We start from the raw sequence: 19639 nt of genomic DNA on the forward strand, positions 1-19639 counted from the left end.
ATGTGGTGGTGCTGAGTGCCTGCTCCCTTCATGGGAGTGATTCCCTGCACTCTCACACGAGGGGGAAGTGGCCAGGACCAATGGATTATTCACTTCATGCCATCTGTAATGTCCCAGAGCATTTGTACCAGGTGTTACTTCAGAACAGCTCACCCTGCATGCTGAAATGACCCATTTCCCTTCACAGGTGAGACTGAATGCACCAGCTGCATCTGCCAAGATGATCTTTGCAGCTCCTCTCCAAAATGCTGTGATAAACCCCTCCTAACAGGGCTCTGCTCCCCTCACTAATGCTTTGTACCCTGGGATCTTAGTAAAACTCTGCCTTAGGGTAACACCTGCCATGAATTCTTGCAGGAGGCTGCAACAGGACAGCCAAGAGCTTCACTGCTCTCTCCCCTCACTCAGTAACACCAACATTTCCCAACCAGCAGCATCTACTGCCTTCCCCATGCCTACTCCCCTCTTTCCCATTTGCAGCCACAGCATATCCATCCCTGCAGCTGGGCCAGCAACGTGGACAAATTCCCCTATGGAAAGGACTGAATGGAGTGGGAGCTGGTTTTATTCCTGTTGCCATTTCAGCACAATTTAGCAGCTGGAAATGAGAAAGAGAAGCTGGTGCCACATGACAAAGCTTTCCACAGTCAGCATCCCTACAGCAGTGTTTAAAGAAGCAGGAGTTATTTCAGCAAACAGCAGATCCACAATCCTTCACCAATGGTGGCAAATGGAGCCCCTTGAAAAATACAAGGGTAGACAACCTGAGGTTTTCTTGGATCTTGTGATTTGGTCACGCTGCTGGAAGCTGAGGTAATCAATCTCTTGCTGCTGGTCTTTGCCCATTGCTGCTTTTCCTCCAATGGCTCCTTGCAGGTTGTGTATCTGAAGAAAGCCAAGCAGGATCCTCTGGGCTGAAGCCTCCTGGTCCCCAGACTCCACCCTACAGTTGTTGCAGGTTGCAATTGGCCCCAGGCACAGCAAACCTGGAGTTTCTGTCAACGTGTGGGGCCTTGTGCAAACCTCAGGGCTGGCACCTCATGAAAAGCCAGGGGTGTGTGAAGAGCTCAGGCTCCTGCTGGTGCTGCTTGGCTTCAGATACTGCTCAGGCCAACACCTTCCAAAGAGCACAAAGGCCGAGTTCCAGTTCCCATCCTGACTGGGAGAAGCAGGAGCTTGGAGCATTTGCCAGCCCAAACACCTCCCAGTGGACTCACCCCCAGGTAGAGCCCAGCATTCCTGGCCCAACTCCCACCCACACAGCACCTCACCCTCACACATGGCCTGCAGCCAGCTCTCCTCCAGGAGGTTCAGAGCCTCAGGGCCAGGGCTGTTGGCTCTAAGGGCACAAAAGCATTCTGGGGAGGTCTGATTTTGAACTTTCTGCCCCCAAAGTTAAACCCTCCAGAATCTGGGAAAGAAACCAAGCATACAGGCCAAGCTAGCAGCTTCTCTGCTCTGCTCAGGACACTTCTGACAAAGCAACCAGGGGTGTCTACCAACAACCCATCGTGGGACCAAGTGCAGCAGAACAATCACAGCCACCCTCTGGCAATGAGATGCCAACATCTGCAATTGGCTTTAAATGCTTTCAGAATGCTTAGCAAGTTAAGGGGACTTTTGAGAGACTCTGCTTTTCCTTTCTTAGTAAAAACAATATATAGGGTTGGAACAAAAGCTCTGTGGGTCACAGCAACAACTGATCTCAGTTACTAAACCTGCCTTGTGCACACTAAAAACCACCCCTGCAGAGGAATCCCTTCTCCTGAGCCTCTCCTGCCCCGTGGCCTAGCATGTCCTGCAGCAGGGAGGGCTGATCCCAAGGAAAAACCCCAGGAGCTGAACTCCATGGTGCTGATGGGTCACTTCCTACCCAGCATATTCTAGGGTTCTATGAAAAGACACTTCCATACACCAAGATCTGCTCCTGGACCTGCAGCTTTTTTGGAGAATAAGGTAAAAGCTGAACATGTTGACACAAGCAGAGAACACAGCATCCAGGATCAGTGCATTTCCTGCCTTCATTCCCAGAAATGGCTGATCCTCTTCTGAAAACCCTTTCCTAGAAAGAAACCAGCCTTAGGTGGACACCTGACCTGCAAATGTGCTGTTTGATGGCTTCAGGTTAGGGGACATTCTCAGTAATGAAGAGGGATGTAAGCAATGCATCTGCTCCTTGCCTGTGCTGCTGACTGTGCCCAGCCTTGGGAAAAGGAGGTTCCCAGCAGCAGAATTGGTTCTAATGCTGCTCTTCCATGCTGAGCTGCCTTAACCCCCCTGCCTGCACACAAGATGTGATTCAAGAGGATCAAGAGTAGGAGGAAATACCTCAGCATAACCTGCAGCATTCTTGGTATAAACCTGCTCATCTCTCCTCACTTACACAAAATGAGGCTCCTGCAAATTGCATTCCATGGGAACCTGTTTTAATTAATAATTCCCTTTTCTATTTCATATACCTTACAGGTTTTTTATATTTTAACACCCTTCACAAGAAACTGGTTCCAAAGATCTTTCATGAGCCGTATCCTGAGGAGCCACAACCACCTGCAAACCTGTTTTCCTTTCCTAGAAGGAAACTGGAAAGCAACTGGGTGCAGTAAATGCATGGCACAGAACACAGCAGGAGCAGAGGAAGGAGTCAGAGTTCTGCTCCTTGCAGTGACATTGCTGGGAAGCTGAAACTTCAGGTGACACATCCACAGCTGGAGACCTCAAGGCCTTGTGCATACCCTGCTCACAGCATCCAGTGTGCAGCTGATTGAACTTCAGAGAAGCCAAACCCAGCTTTGGGTAATTCTGAAAAACCTCTCATGAAAATCTCTGAGAAGGCCCTTCCTGGCCTTTGCAGGACACTAACAGGGCAAGTTCTCACCTCCTGGAATCATTAAACACTCTAACAAAAAGGGGAAAGATTTTCTCACCTCACCTGTACCCACCTGCTGGCAATTCCCATTCCCTCCAGGCAGTGCTTTTCCAACTCTTTGAGCCAGAAGGTTCCAGCTCCCCAGACAGATTCCCCAGCCCTGACACACTCAGGGATTCACAGGGCTGTTCAAAGGCTCTGCAGCAAGTCTGTCCTTTCCAATCCAAGGCAATGAGAGAGAAATCAGTCCTTGCACACTCACATTCCCAGCAGGCTCTGACACTGCCTACCCTGAGAGGAATTCCACCATTTGCCCACACCAACTTGGCAATATTTACCCTTATTTACATACAAACTGGCATCCATTTAATTCAACTATTTAACTGCTACAAAGCACCTCTCAAAAAAAAGCCTTTTGGAAGAAGAGCACCCACATGACCTTCTGCAGAGGTGTAACACACACCCCTGGAGCCCTGCTGGAGGGGGTCTGTGGGGACAGACCTTTTGGAGACCTTGAGAACCCATCCAAACCTCTGGGCCCAATGGTGAGGCTGAGGCATCACTGGGTGTGGTACATGCAGATACATGAGCATACAGGAACGGTGAGAATATTTTTTCTTTTTCTTTTTTTTTAACAAAACATCAGAGAAAAGTGTTTTATTGTTACTAAAAAAAAAAAATAACCAAACAATGCTCTAGTGTTTTAGGCCATGGATTCTCTAGCTCAGATTCATGGGGTGGAACACGTTAACAGGGAAAGTGTCTCATGGACCTCTCCCCTCTGGCCACAACCAGGCACCTCCTCCCTTCCCCGTGGTGATCAAATCACATCCTCAGGCAAGTACAGCAATTGTTTACATGTAAAAGTAAGATTAGGAAAGTAATGTATTTGTAGGCTTTCTTCCCTTTTTTTTTTTGTTTCTTTTTGTTGTTGTTTTTTTTTTTTTTTTTAAAGAAGTGATTTAGCAGCTGGAAAGAAAAAGACAGCATCATGTGAGCAGTCAGTGCTGCAGACACCCCCAGCAAATGCTCCACAGGTTACTCACGGTCCATGGCCCACAGTTCACAAAGCACATTTCAGGGCTTCCCCAGCCTGGCAGAGTCCTTGATGGCAGGTGATCCTCTCAGTGAGCTCATCTTGGCTGGCAGCAGCTGGGTCTGGAGCAGCAGCCCGGGTCCCCCTGGGCACGGGAAGGGTTCCCAGGGCTGTGGCTGTGCCCTGGCTGTGCTGGCACGCACAGGATGGGCAGCGCCGCTCCTGCATCCTGCACCCTCCTGCCGTGGGCTGTCGGATCTCGGCTCTCACAGCTGCGGCTCCGGAGCTGCCAGGGTCACAAGTCCCCTCTGATCCACGTCCCAGAGACCCAGCTGGGGTCGGGCACCGTCCGCCCTGAGGTCACGTCCCAGCCTGGGGACCAACCGCTCCCGGCTCCCGCTCGGCCCCGCAGCCACCGGCCGCTCCTTGGCCCGGGGCTTCTCGGCACAACTGAATCCCCTTTTTGCGTTTTTTTTTCCTTTTTTTAAACAACAATTGCTCTCACCCTTCATTTTTGGTAGTCACACATACAGACACACACAATATGTACACAATTTGGGCCCGAGGACCTACGGCATGCCAAGGAAGCCAGCACCGCTCAGGATGGTGCACACATTCAGCAGCTGTCAAAGGAGAAGTCGTTTTACTTTCTTTTAAACTTGCAATGTTTGTCTTTATTTTGTTCTTTATATTTTGAAAGTGAAAAGAAATAGTATTGAGTCAATTTCTTTCTTTTTTTTTTTTTTTTTTTTTTTTAAATATTTGTTCTATGTATTTACAAGCCTTAAAGTTGCTCTAAAGGTTCTCAAAGTATCACTAGTACTTTTTTCCCCGGGGTAGCACGGTTTTCAATGAGTTATTTTCGGAGCACTCTGGTCCGCTGCGGTTTTCTCAAATGCATTTTTCTTCCGATCCAAGGTTATGTATGGTTTGATTACTATTTTCTTTTTAAATTTCTGAAGCAAGCTGAGAGGCAGGCAGAAAAATCTGATGACAATAAAAAAAAATTGATCTTGTCCTCATCTAGCTCACCCCAACCCCCTTCAAAGTTTTGTTGGTTTATCATGCTTTGAAACAAAACTGAGGTGCGTATGAAGGGGAGGGAAATTTATTTCTTTGCTTTTGTTCTATTATACAATTTGTTTACAGAAACTGCAAATTTAAAAATTACACTGGCATTTGCAGTCCTTAAAATAATAAATTAAAAGTTTTCAACTTGTTTTTGCTAAACAGATTCGTTTTGCTGTGTGTTTTCCTAAGTATGAGTCCTTGTTTAAAAAGAAAAGAAAAAGATTAAAACAGAAAATATTTTCTATAAATAATACATGTATTTTGGTTTAGTGCTCCCGCCCTCAGGTTTGAAGTTTACTTTTTGTGGGTTTGTTTTCAAGTACCTTTTTGCCTCCATGATCACCTCGGTGTTTATCGGGTTTTACCTCTCCCACTCGTGCGTGCGTGGGGCAAGGGGGGTCTGCGAGAGAGAATTGGCCTTGCTGCACTGTGATTGGCGAAGACGTGAAACTTTTTAAAAAAATACTTAAATTGTTTCTTTTTTTTTTGTTTGTTTGTTTGTTTTAAATCTGTATTTTTAAGTTTTAATTATCCTCTGACTCCTCTTCGGCCTCCCGTAGCCACGTGAAGAACGCCGTGACGGATTTCAGCGCTACTCCTTTCCCGTTCTGCTCCGCCGGGTCCTTGCTGCTTTCCCACTTGTAGAAGGCATCCTCCGAAATGACCTCCTCGTCATACAGGCAATCAAAAAACATCCGCAACAAATCTGCAGTAATGGAATAAAGGCAGCGACATCTGTCAGCCCTGGCTGACATAAAGGGATCAACGCGACCTCTTGGCACGGGAGATGGAGGGACAAGGACAACACTCAGTTATTGCTTCTGGCTGCTCACACCCAGGTGAGGGGGAAAACCGACCCCTCTGCCACTGTCAGAGGAGAGGGAGAGCTGGCAAAGCAGCTGTGGGAATATGTTATCAATATCTTATCTAGAGACTGGCTGGCAAGCAGGAGCCCAGCAGCTCTGGGAGCCCATCTCCTCTGCACCACATGGCTGGATTCCCTCCAAGCCTGGATTTTTGTGGCTCATCAGAGAGATAATGCCCAGCTAATGTCATAAAGGGCACTAAGGATGATCATGTTGGATGTTTTGAGCCACTCAAAACTCATTTTGTGCTGTAGATTCTCTGGGAATCCCTGCTTCTTTGGGTACTCCCTTGCCTCTTGTCCCACAAGGGTTTTCTGGAGCATCTCTGGGACAAAATTCATCAGTTGACCAACTCATTTTATTCCCTCCAAGCCCAGACATCTGTGGAGTAGCAATGCAATAACAACACCCATGGTGTCACACACCCAGGTACTGCAAACTCAGATTATTTTTTACTGCTCTTTTTTTGCTCTCTTTTTATCAGCAGAGGTTTGTCCTTCCTTCTGTGTGGCTGCTCACAGGAACAACCAAAAGAAGAGCCAGCCTCTGGCCAAGCATTTGGGAACTTGAGCTGCTCTAAAAACCTGGGATCTGGACAAGCTGAACCCACCCTCACCAGCATTTTTAGAGCAGCATTTGAGCTGCTCTAAAAACCTGGGATCTGGACAAGCTGAGCCCACCCTCACCAGCTTCTCTCATCAGCTACCTACAGAGGTAAGGAAAGTACATCCTGTTTCCATCTCCCACAGAACCCCCTGCCCTTATCCAGGCTCAAAACCCCAGCACAGAGGCAACACTTACTAGGAGGTTGATCAAGTTTTACTATTGATGCTTGTAGTGCATAAAGTGCTTGTAGTTCCTTCTCTGTGTCTGAGTCCAGGTACTTGAGTAAGATGGGCACTCTCTGTTTGATCACAGCAGTGTCCACTCGGAAGCTGGAAGAGTCCGCTGGGGAGAGGAGGAGAAAGCAGGGTCAGCAACCATGGGACAGGGACAGGTCTTTGACTGCCTTTACTAATGCAAACAGCAATCACAAACACAGTTCAGAGTGGAGAGAAAAGGAGGATGAGAAACAAAAGGAAGTATTTTTGGTTAATGGCTATTTCTGGAAGTCTTGGTCCTTACAGTTCCCCACGTTCACTGCCTGCAGTGACCCCAGCTCTAACACAAGCAGAAGCAGCACAACCTTACTTTGCAGTGTAAATGGTGTCTCCAGAGGCAACTGCATTAAAAAGGGTTTTAGAAAATTCTTTTTTTTCTAAAAATACCAGAAAGAGAAATCATAACTTGCGCATGATACAGGAAATAGTGAATATATAAAAATATGCATTAGAAGTCCATCAGCCACAAGGATGAATTATTCAGCAGCTTTCAAGTAGATCATGCAACCCAATTAAGTGATATTTTGAAAACAAAAGAAAAAACTCAGTCAGAGGCAAGCTCAAAATTTACACCAGAGGATGATTTTCCTTACACAACAGGGATCCCTTAAGCACTGGAAATGAAGTCCTGTGTCTCTGCTAACACTAGGTGGCACAAGCAGGGCTCTGCTCCCAGAGAGAGGAAGGAGCTGGCCTGTCCCTCCCCTCCCTCACTGGTGGAATCCAGCCCTGTTCTCTCCCTGACATCACAGCTCAGAGCAGAACCAGACCCTTTACAAGCAGCACTTTTTGCTGTGCCAGATGCCAACAGTGAAGTTGAAGCAAACCAAGTGATCTGAGCAGATGTTTCAGGCTGCAGTGCTTTACTCAAGCCCCACTGAGGGCTCGAGGCTCACGTGTCTGGCTCTGGAGCCTTTCCTTCCCTGTGTTTCCAGCTGTACAGTCAGGCACTCCCCATAACCCCTCCTTCCAAAACTGAAACTTTGGACAGAAAACTCTCACAAGCCTGAGCCCCAGACTGGCTTCTTCCTGCTGCCCACACATCTTTGCTGCCACAGGAGTGGAAATGTTAATTGCCTGAACGGTGATCTCAGTCATTTCCACCTTCATTAAGAAAATCAATGAGCAACCTGGCATTACCCAGAGCTGTCTGAGAGCCCTGCTCACACTGGGACACACCAGGGTCACCTCAGGAACTCTATACCCAGCAAAGCACCCAGCTGTCACATGGGGAAGGGACACCCTGCTCTCAGGCACAATCCCAAGTGATGAAAAAGCCTTAGTGTGAGACAAAACACAGCCTTGGCCAGGGAAATGTGATATAAACCTCAAAAATACCAAATAATTCTTTGCAGTTTGGTTGTGTGGTGTTTACACTGCAAGTTACTCACCTATAATAGCTGCTTTACAAACTGCTGTCATTAAAGCTCTAAGGAATGTAGGTGAACTCATCTGGCTTTCATCTAGATTAGCCTGGAATCGAGAGGAAATGGACCAGTTAAAAACACTGCAGGGCTGCAAAACTCCAGTGCTGAACCTGGCAGCAAGTCCAGGCTCAGCTCTGCTGTGCACAAACCCAGCTCAGCCCTGCACACTCAGCTCCCCCCTCACTCCTGGAGCTCCCTCAGGAGCATCAGCAGCTCCCCTGGGATCCTTGTGCCTCTGAGCACCTCCCACAAGGAGCTGTGAACCAAACCAGCCCCGCTGGGCTCCTGCAATGCCCTCACAACAGTCCCAGAGAGTCTTGGGCTTTTCCAACCACCTTCACAGCGTGCTCCTTGGGTGGAGATTGTTTGCTTTGTAAAAGAAATCCAGGGAATGGCTGTGGAAACTGTCCAAGGCTCCAAAGAGCCTGTGGGTGATCCCAGGTTTTCAGTGCTGCTTTCATTCCACTCTCAACTCCTCTAACAGCAGTGGAAAAATGACATTTCTAACACCTTGCTCTGCCACAGAAATAACTGAACTGAAGCTGACCAAGGTTTAGTACAAGCACAGAGGTAAATGCATAGGTTGGGTTTAATTTCAGACACTAAACACCTGAGTTAAAGAAGGCAGAGACTGAGAGCAAACACCAGTGGCTTGATTGGCCTTTTCCTCTTTCTTTTTCTTTGTTTTTATTTTCTCTTCCAGTGCCTGGCCCAGTGCACTGGGAAAAGGTGCTCTCAGTGACTGCCCAGGATGTTTTTACAGTGGGAAATTTGGAGAGGTCATGTCGGGAAAAAATAGTGAGAAGCTTCTCTTCCCTATTTTATGAAGAAACAATGTAGCAGTGTACATCTAAAATACACTAAGTGGCAGAAGCAGGATATTCAGTGTCAGAAAGTCTACAGTATTTAAAAGGTTACACAGTTAATAAGGCTAAAAGCCTTCCTTCCTAAAACTGACTCTTAAATACTGATTATAATTTAGATTTTAATTCTTTGGAAGTGTTGATTGCACAGACCAAATCCTCACAGTGTCCCATAAGCTGAGAGGTTCAGATCAGAACATATTTACAAAAGCAGGTAAGCAGTCTGCAAGGAGGGTGAAAATCTCTTTGTACCTCTACCCAATCAAAGATTTGTTCATCATTCGCCTTGTCCTCAACAATGAGTTTTTCCAGCTGCTTGTTCAGCTCTTCTGCAGACAGTTCTTTCTCTGAAAGTGCTTCTGAGGAACTGGAACAGTCAGACTCCGTGAATTCCAACTTCTGCAACACCACATGTGATGATGAGAATTAGTGAAATGTACTTTCCTAGCCTGAATTACACCACACTGAAGCAGGAAACTCCATTTAATTTTGCTTCCTGGCATCTCTCAGCTGCTCAGTTATCGTTACAATATCAACTTTCCCTGTTCCAAAGGTTAGGAAGCATTTTACACATGGGAACTCCATTATCCAGCAAAGATCAGCTCCAGCACAAAATCAAGTGTGCATTGCCTGGCTGGAGCTATGGGGGCTGGAATGCAACAACCAGAGCTGGCACTGGCTCAAAGGAATTGCAGCCAATGCCCCAATTCCTTGAGAACTGTGACAGAAGAGCTGCAGTCCCCTCAGCAAGGCCCAGTCCATGGGAATAATTTCATTTCCTGCAGCACTCCCAAAGTGCCAGAACAGGGCAGTGGATCACTCAGAGCTCCAAAGGGAGACAGTGACTTCCTGAGGAGCAGCACCAGCAGGAGGTGAGGGGCCTCCATCAGTCCTGGCTCGCTCCAGGACCATAACCCAAGGTGGATGAGTGAATAACTGCCACCATTAATTGTGGCCCTTCTGCAGATTGTCTGTCCTTGCTCTAAAACTCATTATTGAATGTTTTTTTCCCAGCTGGAGAAACAGGTTTCCTAGAGGAAGCCAGGTGACTGAAGATGTGTGTCTGGGAGCAGCAGGGACAGGCTTGTCCTCCCTGTGCTTCACAAGGTGGTGCTGAAATCATCTTGGAAATCATCTACACCAACTTGGAGACACCTCACCCCATATTCCAACTGCACATAAGCAAAGGATGGAAGAGGATGAACAAACAGGATAATCAAACAAATGATGTGAACTCACCTGTTCCATGAGAAAGGTATGTACATCCTCCCCTTCGGGCAAGTAGTCCTTCCAACTGAGGCCAGACTCCCTCCATAAGGCTCCCACTTTCTTATGGCTCTGAAACACAAGAGTTTGTCCCTTTAAAGAGCTGAGGGACACCCTGGCAACTCACAGGGGCCGGAATGGTGCAGCTGTGTCAGGAGGAATAAAGGACAGTTCAGGCACCCCACACACACCCAGCAACGAGTGAGAACATCTGGAGACCCCGTGCAGGAGGAGCCCCATGTGCTGCAGAGGAGCCCCATGTGCTGCAGAGCAGCCCCATGTGCAGTCCCCCAGGGATGCACATCCTGTCAGGTGGGCAGCGCCTCGTGATGGGAATGGGCAAGGCAGGAGTGACACGGGGGACCCAGAGCAGTGACACGTGGGACAGGGCACCTTCCACACCTGACTCAGCCCCTGCTCCTGCCTTGCTCCATCACACACTCCCTTGCCTTGACAGGAAGGCTCTGGCAATCTGCTCCTTTGAGAGAACTCCTCATTCACTCAGCTGTTTTCTGTGCAGAAACCAAGCCTCCAATTCAGGCACATAATCCCAAATCCTCTCTTCAGTTCCTAGAGTTTATGCAAACCTTGAGAGCAGTGCCTTTGAGCACAGACAGTTCAACCTTTTGCAGCCTCTAATGTCACACTGACCTTTGAGCCTCCTGCCTCAGAGAGCACAGTTCTGACACACACAGTTCTGACAAGAAGAAAAATGCTGAGCACAACCAGCTCTTTTCACCCAAATGCTTTGCCAAAGTTTCACCTTACAGCACCTGCTCACAGGAGATCACTGAGCAGCCTAAGTCAAGCTGAGAAATGCTGCCTGATTTTCAGTTTACAAAGCAGATTACAATTTTCAGTTTACAATACAGGTTGTTAAGAGCCAACTGTGCGTAGTTCCTGCTCTGATCCACCAAGATCTGGGTTAGATGGCTGATGTTACACTGAAATACCCAAGTCCAAGTCTTGGACTGGACAAGATCTGATCAGAAAGCTGTGGCAGAAACAGAGACCCAAGGCTGTGCTTCCACACCCAGAGCACAGCAGCTTTTCTTTCACAGAATAGTTTAAAAAAAAAATGGAAGTTGACTGTCCAAACAAGCACAAGACTAAAATAAATAAATAAAAAGTCACTCTTTGCACTGTTGGACTGAAATGCTCCTGGAACATTCAACCTTACTTGAATGCATGCTTGAAAAAACAAACAAACAAAAAAAAAAAAGGCAAGTGAGGGATTTTACAGGGTTGGAAATAGACACTATCCAAAGTGTAGGATTCAGCTGAATCAAAAATAAAATGAACCAAAAAAAAAAAAAAAAAAAAAAAAAAAAAAAAAAAAGACAAAAATGGAGATGAGTTATAGGGAAACCACCCAACAGGTTGGACCCGCAGCTGTGAGGTGTGCAAGACAAGAGAGCTCTCGGAGTCACGGGGTCAGGAGGTGTCACTGCCCCAGGGCCGGGTGAACCTCAACAGTCGGCAGCTTTGCTTTGGATAAGCACAGAGCAGCGTGAGGCCATGGCAGCTTATCCGAACCCTGAGAACCTCTGCGCTCTGCAAGAACCGTTCTCTCGCAAGATTCCCGGCACCTGCTGCTTCTGCTCAGCCCAGAAATCCCTTGAGCATGGCCCTCTTGCAGTATTTCAGCACTCTTAGCTTCTGGGAGAAGCCAGGTGCAAAGGTACCTGCAAAAGGGAAAAGCGATGAGAAAACAAAAAGTTAACTCAGCTTTTTGGAACCTCCTAAGGCTTGGTTGGAAACTGGGGGTGCGAGGCAGCTTTCCTAAGTTAGCTGGACTGGCTGGCCCATCCCTAAATGTCCTCAGGTGGGAATGGTGAAGGTTTCATGCAAGAACACGAGCGCTGCATCCACTCCTCCCTCTGGAGGACAGCAGCACGGGGCACTCACCATTTGTTTGCATAGAAGGTGCAAGATTTCAGCAAGCAAGACGCCGGCTCTTCCCACAGGAAGCAAGGGTTTGCTAAATTCTCTAGAATCAAAGAAAAACAGGTGTTTTTCTGTTACCATTTGTATTTGGGATGTAAATCCAGGGGGAGTGACTAAACTGAGGGAGGAAATCAGCTTTAACTTCTGCCAGGGAGGAAGGATTTGATTAATCCAGCACTGCTAATGAAACATTTAGTGATGCAGTGACCTTGTCACAACAGGGCTAATTACAAAGACTTGAATTTTACATTAAAAAAAAAAAAAAAATTTTAGTGATGCAGTGACCTTGTCACAACAGGGCTAATTACAAAGACTTGAATTTTACATTTAAAAAAAAATTATATTTATGTCAAATCCACTAATTTTTGTAGGATGCTGCACTTGGGTAGGGGGAAAAACTGTTATTTTCTTAATATACTGGTAATAGAAATAGGAACCATTGAACTGGTTCACAGTTAATCCCCAAATATATGAGGACATCCAAAAAACACAGGAATTCTGCTCCAGGAAATGGTTTCTGGTCTTGCAGACAAGGTTTTGTGCCTGTTTAAGGCAGTGCCCAGGTGGCAGAGACATGGAATCCCACAGTTTGGGCAGGGACACCTTCCACTGTCCCAGGCTGCCCCAAGGCCCACCCAGCCTGGCCTTCAACACCTCCAGGGATGAGGCAGCCACAGCTGCTCTGGGCAAACTATGCCAGGGCCTCCTCACCCTCCCAGAGAGGAATTGATTCCAATCCCACCTAGCCCAGCCCTCCCTTTAGTTACCCTCTGACCCTCTGCAATGCCTCACTCTGTGCTGGTCCAATTCCCAGAGCCTCTGTGCTCCCAAATCACTCCACTCCACAGCACTGAACTCAGTGGAACCAACAGCAGAGTTATGGATAAAACCCTTCTCCAAGGGTGAAAGCACCAAGCTCCCTTCCCAGCAGAGCTCTCAGGCTGCTGTGCAAGAGCTCTCCTGTGGGAGCTGAGCCTCCAGCACTGCTCATCCTCCACTAGTGATGGAAACCACACAGAGAAATCCCTGCAGGCACAGCTGGGAAAGCATCACTTACTGTATAAGTTCTCTCATAGAGATTCCTCCTTCTTTTAACATGGGGGTCACCAACTCAGCCAGGTACAGCCAGATATGGGGGATATCTATGGCCATGTCATCTGCCATCTCCAGGGTCTCAGAGAAACTTCACAAGGAGGAAAAAACATCAAGTGTTAAATAAAATTTCATTGGAGACATTTTCTTCAAAGAAATCTGTGCTTTAAAAATATTTTGTAACATAAAAGAGGAGTGAAGAGAGAGAGGAGTGAGGAGAATCACAAAGGTACCAAAAACCTATTGCCATTTTATGCCTTTGGTACTTCCACACTGCCAAGGCTGAATTTCTCCATGCAGTAACAAGGAGAATATGTGGAAAAGACACCACTTTTTGTAGATCCAACAGATCCATCCAGGAAACCACCAGTTATAATAATTCTTATATCCAGTACCAAATCACTTGTTAAACAGTAACATCTATAAAACTAAAAAGCTTTCTTGTCTGTATATATAAACCATCAAGTAAATGAAACATTCTTAAAAATATCCAAACATTTAGAGAAGGGGGTTAATCCTAGCAGAATTCCAAATGTAAGGAAAGCAGTGAAATGTCTGTAAGAACTCAGTTCAGCAGAGGGGAGTTTCTGTCTGCAGCAGGAATTACAGCACTGCTCCCCTGGGATACACTTTCCAGAATGGCTCAAAACTCTTCTTTCCCATGAAACCCTTGCAGGTGGCTTCACTTCCCATGCCTGGGATATGGTAATTTTTCTGCTCTCCTTTCCTAATTTCCATCATGGCTTGTTTCTCCCTGAAAACCTTGAAAAGTCAATGTCCTCTTTAATGACTATAAATCCACATTTTTTCTTGTTTCAAACCAGGAACCATTTCCCTTGTTTTATTCTTTGCAACCTCTGCTACTCCTCCAGCCTTTCTGTCAGAAATCATTTTCCTGTTGTGCATCTCCCCAGCCATAGGGTGGGACCAGTGTTCATCCTGTGATCCCTCATGACACGGTCACGTCTCCTGTGTCAGTGGGTGAGGTGGCCTCTGGTGCTCTCCTCAGCACCCTCTGAACACCACTTGCCCTTTCCATCATCTTCAGGAGTTGTTTCACATTGTTTATGTCACATTCAGAGCACAGATCCAAGTATTTCATCCAGATCCACTTATCCAAACTCCAGGAAGCTCAGGAACAGCTTTAATCAGAATACATTCTGGATGTGCATCACCTCAAGCGAGTCCCTCTGACCATCAGTGCTGTGTGGACACAAGAGGATTCCCTGTGGATTTAGATTTTTTCAGCAGTTCCATATGGTTTTGAGCTCAGCCTGCCTAAACCTTTCCTGTGATCTGGACAAAGTTCAGGGGCAGACACAGGTGCAGGGAGTTTCCTGTTGGAGTGGTTGGTGGTACCACAATGACACAGACTCAGATTAAAGCCAGACAGTATGGAATATTAATCCCAATATTTCTGGGTGGGATGTGCCTGGCCTTGTCTGGTCCTTGCTGCTGGGCCAAAGGCAGCAGCTGTGGTTTCACTTCAGAGACACCTTTGGCCAGCTGGGTGCTGCAGCTGGCACTCAGAACAAATCCAGGCAGAGCAGAAACTCAGTTTAACTCTGGTGGAAAAGGTTCAGGAGATGGTGAAGAGAAAAAGGAGAGGATTCTGCTGTAGAGTTTTAATGCAGAGTTTATTCCAGGATGACAGACTCTGAATCTTGTACCAGCTCCCAACAGAATCCAGACCCCATGGTCCCATCTCCTTTTAAACCCAGGGACAGGGGAGGGGAAAGGAGAGGTTGGCACAGCTGGGGGTTGGGATGGGTGAAACAGGAAATGGCATCACCCTGCAACAAGACAGAACCAACTCCTCAGCAACTCAGTGCACTTCATCTGCTCCTTCACTGCTGCCTTTGTGCCTATCCCTGTTTTATCCCTCCTGCTCTGCACCCCAGTGAGGACTGAGAGCCACCAGGGACTCCATGGGAGCAGGGATTGTTTTAGGACTGGACAGCAGGCTGGGAACACAAATCTCAGGGAGCTGAAATGAGCCAGCAGCCAAAACTCAGGCCTCTCTTGGCAGGTCCAACCCTTCTGCTGTGTGTTCTGCTCCTCAGCCCCTCGAGGGAAATGTCAGGGTGTGTCCCTTCTTCCCAGGGGGACAGTGCCTGAGCCTCTGGGTGCACAGGAGCTCAGAGCTCCCAGGTACTGATGCTGTGTGAAGGATTCTGATTGCCTCCTCTTCCAGTTACATTCAGGGATTTGCAACAGTCAAACAGGGAGAAATGCAGCACAAACAGGGATCTGAGCACACACATTTAAACAGACACCTACAGATCTGCTTCAAAATAAAAGCTGATATAAATATGAACATATTTATGTTCACTAAGGCATCTGAAACACTTTAAAATATATTACAATAATAATATTCCTTATAAATACACCCAAATGATCCAGTCCTTCTATAAGAACGTGTGGGGAGGGCAGGATACCAAAACAAGGTGGGAGATCATTTCTCTGCAGCACAGCATCCATTTACAAGAAACACTGCAGAAAAGAATCTGTGGATTCTCTGTGCAGAATACCAACCCCTTGAAGAACTCCTGCTTGCTCAGCTTTCCTGAGTGCACCAGCTGATGTAACAACTGGCCCATGTGATCCCTGGTGATCTGGCTCCGCTCCAGCGTGGACTCCACGCCCACACGCACGAACACGGGCAGCAGGCTCTGGGCACTGAGCTCCTCCACGCACTGCATGGCCTCCTGTGAACAGCACACAGAGTCACCCTCCAGTGGTGACAAACACAGCCTCCAGTGGAACAGCACACAGAGTCACTCTCCAGTGGACAGCACAAACACACCCTGCACTGGACAGCAGCACACAGAGTCACCCTGCACTGGACAGCAGCAAACACAGCCTCCTGTGAACAGCACACAGAGTCACCCTCCAGTGGACAGCACAAACACAGCCTGCACTGGACAGCAGCAAACACAGCCTCCTGTGAACAGCACACAGAGTCACCCTCCAGTGGTGACAAACACAGTCTCCAGTGGAACAGCACACAGAGTCACCCTCCAGTGGACAGCACAAACACAGCCTGCACTGGACAGCAGCACACACACCCTGCACTGGACAGCAGCAAACACAGCCTCCTGTGAACAGCACACAGAGTCACCCTCCAGTGTTCAGCAGCAAACACAGCCTGCACTGGACAGCACAAACACACCCTGCACTGACCAGCAGCACACACAGCCTCCTGTGGAACAGCACACAGAGTCACCCTCCAGTGGAACAGCAACAAACACACCCTGCACTGGACAGCAGCAAACACACCCTCCAGTGGAACAGCAACAAACACACCCTGCACTGGACAGCAGCACACACAGCCTACACTGGACAGCAGCACACACAGTCTCTACTTAACAACAACAAACACAGCCTCCAGTGGAACAGCACACAGAGTCACCCTCCACTGGACAGCAGCAAACACAGCCTCTACTGGACAGCACAAACACACCCTGCACTGAACAGCACAAACACAGCCTGCACTGACCAGCAGCAAACACACCCTGCAGTGGACAGCAGCAAACACAGCCTCCAGTGGAACAGCACACAGAGTCACCTTCCAGTGGACAGCAGCAAACACAGCCTCTACTTAACAGCAGCAAACACACAAACTGCACTGGACAGCACAAACACACCCTGCACTGGACAGCAGCACACACACCCTGCACTGGACAGCAGCAAACACAGCCTCTACTTAACAGCAACAAACACAGCCTCCAGTGGACAGCAGCAAACACACCCTGCACTGGAAAGCAGCAAACACGTGGCACAAGAGTATTTCCTACTGCAACATCGGGGATTTTTGGTGAAATGAGGATTTAGTGAGGCTGCCAGGCAAAGTGGTTCCTATTCAGTGGTTCCTAATTCAGTGAGGTTCCATAGTCTCATTGAATTAGGCTGTGGAACCTCATCACATAATACTTATACCACTCAGGTAACAAATCACATTCCAGGGCTGCTTGGGAAATGGCAAAAGTTATCTTCTGGATGCCACCAAAACACTGATTGCTATATCAAATATCAAGTCAAAAAACAGGTATCAGATCAGATTTGTTACTGATCTGACCAGGCACAAATGCCTGTGTTACAAACCCACAGCCCACCAAGGAGCAGAAAATAGCTGGGGAGCACTTGGAGAAGATTTCCCCTCTCTAAAGCTGCCACTTCCTGACTTGAGCATTTTGCAACCTAAACAAAGAAACACTCAGAGCCTTTGAGAGCAGCTTTTAAAGTCTCACAAGGGCTTTCCAGTGACCTTCTGGGTCCAGCCCACAGATCTCAGTGGCCTTCCTGACCACAGGCACCTGCTCTGTGACTGGTTATGCCTTGAGCTACCAAGAGCTGGCAGCCCCAGATGAGTTTCCTCAGGCCCTGTAGGTTTTTCCTGCAGGTCAGGAGCCCGGTGGTCCTGGCCTGTGTGCTCAGGTTGGAGCTGTCCTGGGACACCCAGGGAGCCCTGCTGGCTGACCCTGCTGTCACCAGGTCACAGCTCAGCTGTTTGAGGACATGGTCAGGCCAGACTCTGAGACCAAAGCCTGCAAGGGGCTGCTCCTCTGCTCTGCACAGCAGGAGCTCACTCACAGGTGGCTGCAGGAACAAGAGTTCAAGCAGTCAGAGCTTTGCTGCACCTGAAGAGCACCAAGAATCCCTCAGTACCAAGTAATTCCTGATGCAAACAAACTGCCTTGATTCCATGGACTTTGCACCAGCCCTGCCCTGTCTAATGCACTTCAGCTCCACTTGCAGCCAGCCACAGAAATACACTGCTGGATTTGCAAACAGGGAACTGAAGAGGCCCCTTCATCACAGGCATCCAGGGGAGCCTTTGGAGTCCATCATAAGCAGGAAAAAGAGCAGAGACTCCTTGGCTCACCAGCTCACTGCTAATCAGAGCAAGGTTCTTCCTCTCCAAAGCAAGTATTTAATAATTTATCCCATTAACTAGATGTGAACTCTAAACAATCCCAAGTATTTAATAATTTATCCCATTAACTAGATGTGAACTCTAAACAATCCATCATGAGAATATTTCTCTTTCCAATTATTAATTGGAAGTCCAATGAAATGGAAGCAGCAACTCTGCTTTTAGGGTGCCAAGCCAGCAACTCCCAAGTGCTGCCATTTCAAACTTGGCAGGTTTTAAAATTTATTTCAGTGAAAAGATCAAATGAAGCAGCCTTGCAGCCAATGTAACACTTCTTGCAAACTCCCTGGACGAGCTGAAAAACCCATTTACAAGGGAAACAAAATTTCAACCTTTTAACTAGGAAGTGATGACAGCTGCTCAGTAATTTCCAATGTTTATTAAAAATCCTCTGGAGTGGTTTGTTCAATATTTAGTATTGCTTTATCTGCCTCCAGATCAGAACAGCACATGCTTTGATAACTAAATGAAAACCTCTGTTTATTTTCCCACTAGCTTTTCTGCTTCCAAAATTGCTGGTATGATGGAGCTGCTCAGTGATTCATGACAGATACACATCCATCTTGCTACTTAAAACACACAGGCTGGGCTATTCTTCCTATTGCCAGCAGGGCAGGAAACAAACTTGGGAGAACAAAGTCCAGAAAGTGGCCCTGAGCTGCTGCCCCTGTGTGGGCTGGGTGCTCACAGAGACACATCCTGGACAGAAATCACTGCAGCCCTTCAGAGGTGTCTGGGAAGTGAGGTTTTCATCTTGCTTACCTTAAAATCATTAATATGCAAGAACTCATCAATGATAGATTTGCATTTTCTCTCTATTTCCTCTTCTGATAGTGAAGGCTTTTCTTGTGCTGGAGCTGGGGGAACTTCTGGCTTGGCTGGTGGAAATACAAAACCAAAAAATGTTTGGAAAAGGAAAGTCAGCATTTTAGAGATGACATTCTGAGAACAGAAGTCCCTAGGGCAGGTGTGTCCCCTGTCCCATCCTCAGGCACAGGGCAGTTCTTTGATGGGGCTTGGAGCAACCTGGGACAGGTGGAAGGTGTCCCTGCCCACAGCAGGGGTGGAACTCGATGAGCTTTAAGGTTCCTTCCAGCTCAAACCATTCTGGGATTCTCTCCTGGCTACTTTCCCCCCATGTGAACTCCCAGTATTTCTGTAACTTGACCTTGCAGGATCCCAGCTGGCAGTGGCACAGGTCAAACCCTTCAAAGCTCTGCATGAACATTAAATAATTAAATGGGAGCTGCTGCAGCAAAGTTAAAATGTGCTGACTGCAATGGGCAGCAGCCCAAGGCAATCTCCCAAACACATCCCAAAACCATGGACTGTCTAGAACACCCCAAAGCTTCAGGACAAGCCTGTGCTGTGCTGTGGCAGTTGAGGTG

General features: G+C 47.6%; 1 protein-coding gene across 13 annotated transcripts in view; it reads right to left on the reverse strand.

Moving 5' to 3' along the window:
• Positions 1 to 4626: 4626 nt before the first annotated feature.
• Positions 4627 to 19639, reverse strand: part of EIF4G3 (eukaryotic translation initiation factor 4 gamma 3) — a 147957-nt gene continuing 132944 nt past the window's right edge. For all 13 annotated transcript variants that reach the window (XM_071449272.1, XM_071449271.1, XM_071449270.1 and 10 more), the window contains 9 exons: positions 19014 to 19129; positions 15851 to 16023; positions 13281 to 13406; positions 12185 to 12266; positions 10250 to 10348; positions 9263 to 9409; positions 8112 to 8193; positions 6641 to 6787; positions 4627 to 5679 (listed from right to left, as the gene is read on the reverse strand). In XM_071449272.1, coding sequence (XP_071305373.1) covers positions 5498 to 5679; positions 6641 to 6787; positions 8112 to 8193; positions 9263 to 9409; positions 10250 to 10348; positions 12185 to 12266; positions 13281 to 13406; positions 15851 to 16023; positions 19014 to 19129 — 1154 coding nt within the window. In that variant the 3' untranslated portion in view covers positions 4627 to 5497. The remainder of the gene's footprint in view (positions 5680 to 6640; positions 6788 to 8111; positions 8194 to 9262; positions 9410 to 10249; positions 10349 to 12184; positions 12267 to 13280; positions 13407 to 15850; positions 16024 to 19013; positions 19130 to 19639) is intronic.

The sequence above is a fragment of the Agelaius tricolor genome, unplaced genomic scaffold (assembly GCF_023055355.1).
Source record: "Agelaius tricolor isolate 1412-34295 unplaced genomic scaffold, bAgeTri1.0.p SCAF_28, whole genome shotgun sequence".
Classification (NCBI taxonomy): Eukaryota; Metazoa; Chordata; class Aves; order Passeriformes; family Icteridae; genus Agelaius; species Agelaius tricolor.